We start from the raw sequence: 9,975 nt of genomic DNA, 5'->3' as shown, positions 1-9,975 counted from the left end.
TGTGACGGCCATTCCAGAACATTGTACTTTTTTCTCCCTCTGCATGAATGCCTTTGTAGATTTTGAACTATGTTTTGGGTCATTGACTTGTTGGAACCCCTGCGTAACTTCAACTTTGTGACTGATGCTTAAACATTATCCTGAAAAATTTGTTGATATTGGGTTGAATTCATCCAACCCTCGACTTTAACAAGGGCCCCAGTCCCTGAACTAGCCACACAGCCCCACAGCATGATGGAACCTCCACCAAATTTGACAGTTGGTAGCAGGTGTTTTTCTTGGAATGCGGTGTTCTTCCGCCATGCAAAGCGCTTTTTGTTATGACCAAAAAACTCAATTTTTGTCTCATCAGTCCAAAGCACTTTGTTCCAAAATGAATCTGGCTTGTCTAAATGAGCATTTGCATACAACAAGCGACTCCGTTTGTGGCATGAGTGCAGAAAGGGCTTCTTTCTCATCACCCTGCCATACAGATGTTCTTTGTGCAAATTGCACTGAATTGTAGAACGATGTACAGATACACCATCTGCAGCAAGATGTTCTTGCAGGTCTTTGGAGGTGATCTGTGGGTTGTCTGTAACCATTCTCACAATCCTGTGCATATGCCTATCCTGTATTTTTCTTGATCTGCCAGACCTGGGTTTAAGAGCAACTGTCCCTGTGGCCTTCAAATTCCTTATTACATTCCTTACAGTTGAAACTGACAGTTTAAACTTCTGAGATAGCTTTTTGTAGTCTTTCCCTAAACCATGATAATAATAATAACAACATTTATTTGTATAGCACATCTTCATACAAAAAAGTAGCTCAAAGTGCTTTACATAATGAAGAACGGTAAATAAAAAAAAATATATATAACAACATAAGAAATTAAAATAAGACAATATCAGTTAACATAAAAAAAAGAGTAAGGTCCGATGGCCAGGGTGGACAGAAAAAAAAAAAAAAAATTCCAGACAGCTGGAGAAAAAAAATAAAATCTGCAGGGGTTCCAGGCCACGAGACTGCCCAGTCCCCTCTGGGCATTCTACCTAACATAAATGAAATAGTCCTCTTGGGTCTAGGGTTCTCATGGAAGGACTTGATGATGATGGACATGCAGACTTCTGGCTTTTAATTCTTCACTGTTGGAACCTCATGGTGCTTTGAGTAGATGCGCCACCACCAAAAGGACACCGGAAAAAGAAACAGAAGAGAGAATAGGGGTTAGTACAGAGAGTTACCATGGATAGTTATTATAATGAATTGGATATACAGAGTATCAGGATTAAATTACAGTGAAGTTATGTGAAGGCCATGTTAAAATAATGTGTTTTCAGCAGTTTTTTGAAGTGCTCCACTGTATTAGCCTGGCGAATTCCTATTGGCAGGCTATTCCAGATTTTAGGTGCATAACAGCAGAAGGCCGCCTCACCACTTCTTTTAAGTTTTCCTCTCGGAATTCTAAGGAGACACTCATTTGAGGATCTGAGATTACGATTTGGAATATAAGATGTCAGACATTCCGATAAATGAGATGGGGCGAGATTATTTAAGGCTTTATAAACCATAAGCAGAATTTTAAAGTCAATCCTGAATGACACAGGTAACTAGTGTAGTGACATCAAAACTGGAGAAATGTGCTCGGATTTTCTTTTCCTTGTTAGAATTCTAGCAGCTGCATTCATTCATTCATGATATTGAACAATCTTTGTTTTCAGATCTTTTGAGAGTTGTTTTGAGGATCCCATACTGTCACTCTTCAGAGGAGAGACAAAGGGAAGCACAAGTTGCAATTGACCACCTTAAATACCTTTTGTCATGATTGGACACACCTGTCTATGAAGTTCAAGGCTTAACAAGCTAATCCAACCAATTTGGTATTGCAAGTAATCAGGATTGAGCAGTTACAGTACATTCATTCAAATCAGAAAAAATTATACGGGTACCCACATTTTTGCACAGCCAGTTTTTCACATTTGATTTAATTTCATACAACTAAATACTGCTTCACTAAAAATATTTCTTCAGAAAACACCCCAGTACTCAGATGTTCCTAGGAAATGAAAGACATACCACTGTTTCTCTTTTGTACAAAGTAGAGTAAATTATTATGCAAACTTTTTCATATGACTGTATAATTTTAAAAAAAATGTTCAGTAGCCATTACAAATATGATGAATGTGTTTATTAATGAATAATTTTGTACAGAAAAAGCTACATGTACCCAGAGGACACTGTCTCGGATAATAGAATTAAATATTAAGAGAAATTATTTTGTTAAAATAACATACATTAATAGAGCACGTTCAGATAAACAATTACTTTGTATATTTAGAAAGTATTCAGACCTCTTCACCTTCTGTACGCTTTATTATGTTGTAGATTCAATTTTAAATGAATAAATGACAATCAATCTACACACATAACCCATAGTGACAATGTGAAAACATGTATTTAGAATGGTTTGCAGATTAATTAAAAATCAAAAAAAGAAATCTCTAATTCATGTAAGTATTCTAACTTTTTGCTGTGGCACTCCAAATTGTGGTCAGAGGAGTCATGTTTCCTTTAATTATCCTTGAGATGAGTCTATAACTTAGTTGGAGTCCATCTATGGCAAACAGAATTCATTGGACGTAGGTTAGAAGAGCACACACTGGTGTATATAAGGTACCACAATTCACACTGCATGTCAGGACAAGAACCAAGCCATGAAGTCCATTGCTAATTATCTTCCTAATATCATGCCTATGGTGAAGCATGGTGGTGGCAGCGTCATGCCTAAAGGAGTGCTGCTCAGGAGCAGGAATAGGAGGACTCGTCAGAACTGCTCCAAAGTGCATGCAACCTCAGACTGTGGTGACATTTCACTTTTCAGCACAACAATGACCTGAAGCATTGAGCCAAGACAGTGCTGGAGTAGGTTCAGGACAAGTCTCTAACTGTCCTTGAGTAATCCAGACTTAAACCCCATACCTTTAGAGAGACTGAGAGAATTTGCTATGAAGCATATGATAAATTGCCCAAATCCAGGTGTGCAAAGCTTGTAGAGACTTGCCCAATGAATCTCAAAGCTGTAATTGCTGCCAAAAGGGCTTCTACAAAATACTGAATTAATGGTCTGAATATTTTAATGAATTAGATATTTCAGCTCTTGAATTTTAACAAATTTGCAAACCTTTCTAAAAACCTGTTTTCACGTCGTCATTACGGGTTAATGAGTATGGACTGATGGGTAAGAATGGCAAATTTATCAATTTAAAATTAAATCTACAATACAATAAAGTTTGAATAAAGTGAAGGGGTATGAATACTTAATCCACTGATTATAGCCAAGTGCTTGATTAAACATTTGATCAACAGGTGCTGTTGATAAATTATGTAATGAGCCGATTGAATCACACACATTAAATGAAACAGAAATGGGCATAAAAGGAATCAAGCTAAGCAATGGACAACCAAACTAAAAGGTGGGGGTGTCGCATATATATGAGACAGTTTAACCTTTGAATCCTCAAATCGTACACCATGGCAAGAGTAAGCATACTGTAACAATAAGAACATCTTGCATTAGCGAGGTCACTGCCGAGGAGAAATCTTGCCATAGATGGGAATTTCAAAATGTGTTGTCTAAGCTCTTCTGAAAAAGCAGGTCACAAGCAACATTAAGGACCAGAAATGCAGTGATTGGCCATGGAGGTTGATATTGTTTTGAAACCAGAAATCCAGCACTGTTATTGGCTCTGAACTCGCAGAAATCACTGGAAGTCCAGCACAACCCATCTACAATCTGGAGTAATCTTTTGGAAGTGTTCAGTCCATGAAGATATACTGCCAAAAAAGCTGAGACTTCCCTTTGTATAAAAACAGAAGGACAGAAGTGTCTAACAGTGGCAGCAAGTATCCTACACTGGCAAGTCAAAATTTGAATTTTTTGACACCTACTTGGTTCAGTTTGTCTATAGACCTGCTGGAGAGTGTTACATGGATGAATTTCTGCAGCCAATAGTAAAGCATAGCCGTGGTTCCTTGTAGGAATGGGGCTTTCTTCAAACTGAGTTGGTGATATGGTCAGTTTTAATGCAATTGTCAAAGCTGAGAAGTACAAGCCAGTTTTTATCTATCACACAAAAACATCAAGAAGGCATCTGATTGGTTCCAGCTTCGTTCTGCAGAAGGACAGAAGTATCAATAGATTCAAGTTTCAAATTGCTGCTGGTAGGTTGGTCCACAGTACCCTAAATTTAAATATGCACCTGTTTATTGTCCTTTTTGCAGAAAACTGCATTTGACCAATAGTTAGTGATGCTAGGTTTGAAAAGATCTGAGATCAAAAATCCCGTTTATAAGCAAGAAATAGACATTTTACCTACATGTGCAAATGTTTGATGGGAAATTTTGTACAACTCACAGTGGGTATCACTAGGAATTTCAGGCATCAAGATCAAGAAGGTTTAAGGGTACATGAAACAATCCTATTACATGTGTGATTTATTTGACCCAATCTAGTGTCTGGCATACCAAAAAAATATTTAGCCTGTGTCTATGTGCTTTATTCATTTTTGGTTTTTTTTTTCATTATAATTTACACTGCATGATTTTTCTTAATTTGTTAGAAAACATTTTTAAACATTCAAAACATAATCCTGGTCTTTCAAAAGGTAGTCTTATATAGAAAGATTTTATTTGGGGTTGCTTTAACGTCAGCCTCTTAAAATGGTTAAAAACTGAGAAAATTAAAATCATTTGAACACTTTTTCATCTTCCTTTTTTTGGGTAGTCCTGATGATCCTTTTCTATACAATTCACAAACTTTAAAAAAAGTTCTATAACCTTGTGCCTAAGAATTACAAGATTTTTAGAGCATGTGTGAAACCGTCCTGAATCATCCTTAATTTGTGTCAATTCTAACAGGTCACATGAGAGCTAGGATGATTCCCACAAACTGGAGCGGTGTAAATGACTTAAAAGGGTTGCACAGATAACCCCAAAAAATCTGCATTGTATGCTGAATCAGCTGTACCCATTCAAAAAAAAAAGAGCCCTCGATACTGTAAACTGCCTCTGGTTCTGTTTCACAGCTCTTTGGCAATCATAGTGATGTTGGGGAGCCGAAGGAAGTCTTACAAATTACAAATGGGTTAGCTCCTAATTATGCTCCAACTTCCTCTGGTGACAATATGTTCCTTGAAGAATAAAAAACTCACAGCCACCAAGAAATGAAGCTTTCATGCTCAGAAAAGGGGATGGATTTAGGTTTGTCACTCCTCATTAAAGTCAAAATAGGCGAAGTGCTACAAATGCAATCAAACTAGAATTGGCTCCTACTTCATATGCTATCTCTTATATCCAGGACATCAGATCTGCATTTTAATAGTTCATACCACCATTAATAGAGAAGATTATCTTTGAGCCAGCCAGCCTAGAGAGGAGATGAGTGTACAACGATAACTGGCAAAATCTTGATCAGACCCACTTACATGCCTGCATTAATTCCTAATTTGTGCTGATTGGTCTATATCAAATGGTGACACAACAACAAGCTTATGGAATGCCTATACTGCCAGGGCCATGTTTCAAGCTATGATACATTGGAAACATGTATTTTCTAGACTTTGTTAGTGAAAATATGACAAACACACTGCAGTTAGGGATAAGTGGGATGAATAGTTGCCCTTCTATATATTCCTGAACACATGCTTCGTTTTTTTGGGTGCTTTCGTTTAAGGCAGTGAATGACAAACAAACCAGAAAATTATGGTATAAAGGTAATCTCATCACATTTACTTTGACTAAAAGCAGTAATATCATATACTACTGCCCATAATAAAATAAAAGTGCTATCAATGAGTATTGTGTGCAAAGATGATACCAAAATCAGCAGTGAAGACAAAAGACTACAGATTGCCCTTGATTACAGTGCAACAAAGGTAGGTCACCTTGACAAGGCTATAGCCAAATACATCTGCCAGACAAGACTGACAGGTAGTAACTTGTTCTTTTCTACATTATTTGTGTGACTTTTATATGGAATGAAATTAGCAAGGGCTGGTAGAGTGGAAAACTGAATCAGTGGTGGATCATCCTGAAGCAGCTGAGTAAAGCCCTGGTCACATGACACCTGACATTGCATGGTGATAATAGCACCTTCCAAGAAAAAAAAAGTTGCTTGTCCATTGTGAGAAACATTTGAGCAGAGACTTACAGATTCACTGTTTTCTTGATTCCATTCAGAAAATGTTCCAGGTCTGTCTGAACTGAAATGAAAATAACATCACGTGTGACAGTAAGATGACGTGTGTGAAATGTAAGCATGACATCTACAAAGACCACACACGTCAGTATACTCTCTGTGTTTCACATGCCGAGTGACCAGGATGCCTGGATTATGCTCAAGGTAGTACAGGTGTTTTATTGGGTAAGGTCCTATTATGACCTTACGTTCCCCTTTTACACGCTTTATTGTGTAGACTTTATTAAAATGTCTAAAGTTCCATACAATTGCCACTCTGTCATCATGTACTTAAGCCCTTTTCCCCCTTCCCTTCTACATCTGTACCCTCAGACAATTAGACCGAGTAAAGAACCAGGCAGGAGTTAAGTTACACATTTATTTATGTATTATTGATATAAATGCCCAAATATTAAGGAAGCAGAATATTATGTGAATATTGACAAACAATACCCTTACACCCTAAGTAGCAGTGCATCTTGAGTCTATAGGTGGCTCTTGGCTTATCTTCAGTCTAGCTTACTTTGCTACCACATGGCCTTTATATGGAGTATTGATACAGGCCACATATCTGTCTCAGTGTGGCTACCAAGATAAACTTGTCTTCATTGTGGTCTTCACTTCATGGCCAAATGGCAGCGTGACCAACTTTATACCATTGTTACAACAAAACACAAACCAACTGGGTGTCATAGTATAGAATAGCCTCCAATTCAAAACGAATAATAAACAACTATACTTTTGACCAACAGAATCAGGTACAACTCATCCCCCAGTTGCTGTGTCTGGTCCGTTTATGACCTCCTTATAGGTGATGGCTTATATGTTCCAAGTACATCACCTTTGCCAAGCTGGTCTGATACATGCTCCATCCTCCTCACCATAATCCTGAGGATGGTTAGGTAGCATCAAAGCATTACTGTTCTCATCAATGAAGTAAAACATCCCTCCTGCAACACTAATATTACACTTGCTTTGTCTAACTTACAAATAAAGACATAACAAAATGTTTATCAACCAATATGCTATAAATGATTCTGCCATAACTGGTGATCTGTTGTTCTCAATGCCATTCGTGGTAATATATGTACTATTTTCATTTTCATGTTTTGTGAATACTATTAATTTTTAATGAGGATCTAAAACGTTTTGAAATTGTGTAACATTTGATTAGGGGCAAAAAATACTATAATATGTAATATAAAAGACTTAACACATATAAGAAAGAAAATGAGTTGCCATTTACATTTTGGGGTAAAAATTATTCACCTGGGAAATATTAATACTAATTCGTAAAGTTTAAAAAATTGTTCAGTTACAACCATTTTCTTTCTTAGCTGACGTGTCAGTTTGAACCAAAACATGAAAATCGTCACATAATTTAAACTTAATAGAAAGCTTGACTCATATTCTTCAGAGACCTTTAGTAGGAGTCATGTCCAGGTGCAGAAAAGAGACACGAAGATATATACCATTACACACACACACACATATATATATACATATATATATATAATTGTATGTGTATATATATATAATTGTATGTGTATATATATATATATATATATATATATATATATGCATATGTATATGCATATGTATATAAGAAGTAGGCTTGACCTGAATCAAGCCCTATGAGAATATGTTCCTATGGACACTAGGCCAGCTGCGTCTGAAAAAAATCCTTATTAAGAGTCCTCGTTTTTTCAGTTGGTGTCAGCCGACATGTTTAGTTATCTCGCTTTGAAAACGTTTTTCCGTTAACAGAAAAACTAAATATTCACTAACAAAAACTGTAGATTTTACTATGAACGACTCACAACGAGAGAGTGTCTGTCACTTGTTTACTGTTGCTAAGCGCTTCCAAGGAGCGAAGCGCATAAAATTTGTGTCACGTCTCCTTCTTATGACGTAACTGCGCAGTTGGCTAGAGATGGCGGCACCCGAGAAGGAAGATACAGCTGTATGTCTGTCAACTGCCGACGCGGATCCACCAATTCCTTACTACGTGGCGGAGCTCCTGGAAGAAGAGGTGGGCGAAGATGTGAAGGACCTGAAGAAGGTGCGAGGGCTGCTGGATAAAGCAATGCGGGAGAAAGCTGCACTGGAAAAGCAGGTGAAGGATTCTTAAATACTTATTGGCTTAAGCAAGGGTATCGAGCACATTTCCCTATCCCCCATCGTTGGTGAGTCACAGCCTTTGCACTTGCCGCGTCTATAAAGTCTGGTAACATTTACTGGCCTCAGGCCCTGCCCGTGTCATGCACAATGTTGTAGTGAGCTATGGAGTGTCACCGGAGTGAAGAAATGCAAACTTTAAAAAAGCAGGGATGCTTTTTTCAAACGCGCTAACTGATGGCCAAAGCAGTAAAGAATGACCACAGAAACATAAAGCGATTTACCTAAAATTTTGTGTTAAACGTCAGTAGCCGAGCAGTTCCGATTGACTTGGCAAATCTAATAAAAATATGGAAAGAAATGATATGGTACACCAGGAGGCGCCATTCTTCCGTTTACCAAGCTGAGTTTCCACCGCTTGAAAAACAATGTTGTGCTGTTTTCATGTGTAGCCCTTTTTATCCAAACTTGCATTGTATTTAAAAGAGAAATAATTAAACAAAACTCTGATCTTGTAGATCAACCCAAGAATTCTACCCTTGTAGAGTAACCGAAGTTCTGTGCACCATCAAGATAACATGTTTGTTTTATTATTATTTAGTTAAAATGTAGTTCATTTTTACACATCATGCTTAATACAGTGTCAGTGTTGTATGTATTTCTAAAGTATTTTATGTTAAACTACAGAATATACATGTCTGAATGCATATATTTGATTTTTTGGTATACATTTAAATAGGTACTTAAATAGTAATCATCAGGTGTTAGATGATTTTTTTAAAAATATTTTTATTGATTTTTAATTAGAAACAGATAACAATCCGTGCAGTCACGTCAAATTTAACAAATCAAAGCAAAATTCAACACCCACCCAAGTGAAAGAGAGAGGAGCCAGCACCAGAAGCTACTCTATAAAAAGAGTAAGAAAATATTTTAAGATAGGGAAGCTTTTATCTGTGGCATCTCTGCATGAGAACCACCTTTTTCAACCCTCGCAAACATGTGCAGTTTTTAATATCTGGGAAACATTGGGGATTAAATCACATAGAGATCTGTTCATAGACAACGTCTTTGCATCCTATGAGCAATTACATTCCAAATTTAACTTTCCAGCAACACATTTCTTTCACTACCTTCAAATTAGAAACTTTGTTAAACAGAACCTGCCGAATTTTCCTCACCTCCCACCTTTCTTTATGCCTGAAAAAATATTGCTCATTTTCGATGACTCAGCATTTCTGAAATATATTAAACCATTTTACAGTCCCTCCCTTTCAAAGATCCAAGAGGACAATGGGAAAAGGATCTCTCACTCAACATCTCAGAAAAGGAGTGGAAGGTAGCAATGCAGAGAATTCACTCGAGCTCCATTTGTGTAAAGCATACAATTATTCAACTCAAAATTATATATATCGAGCACATCTCTCTTAAAATTTTAAAATTGTCCAAAATGTTTCCAGGGCAAGATTCAACCTGCGAACGCTGCAATCAAGTTCCAGCCACACTGGGTCACATGTTTTGGGCCTGCACCAAATTAACATCATTCTGGACCAAAATCTTTAAATGCCTTTCAGACAGCCTTGGTGTCATAATCCCTCCTAACCCATTAACAGCTGTGTTTGGTGTACTCCCAGATGGGCTTA

At 37.2% G+C, this 9,975-nt stretch overlaps 1 protein-coding gene across 1 annotated transcript in view; it reads left to right on the top strand.

Annotated features, from left to right (window-relative positions):
• Positions 1 to 8,120: 8,120 nt before the first annotated feature.
• The window catches only part of rint1 (RAD50 interactor 1), a 43,429-nt gene continuing 41,574 nt past the window's right edge, over positions 8,121 to 9,975 (top strand). The window contains exon 1 of the mRNA XM_028808570.2: positions 8,121 to 8,330. Coding sequence (XP_028664403.1) covers positions 8,148 to 8,330 — 183 coding nt within the window. The 5' untranslated portion in view covers positions 8,121 to 8,147. The remainder of the gene's footprint in view (positions 8,331 to 9,975) is intronic.

The sequence above is a fragment of the Erpetoichthys calabaricus genome, chromosome 1 (genome assembly GCF_900747795.2).
Source record: "Erpetoichthys calabaricus chromosome 1, fErpCal1.3, whole genome shotgun sequence".
NCBI lineage: Eukaryota > Metazoa > Chordata > Cladistia > Polypteriformes > Polypteridae > Erpetoichthys > Erpetoichthys calabaricus.
This window is presented reverse-complemented; position numbering and strand designations above follow the sequence as displayed.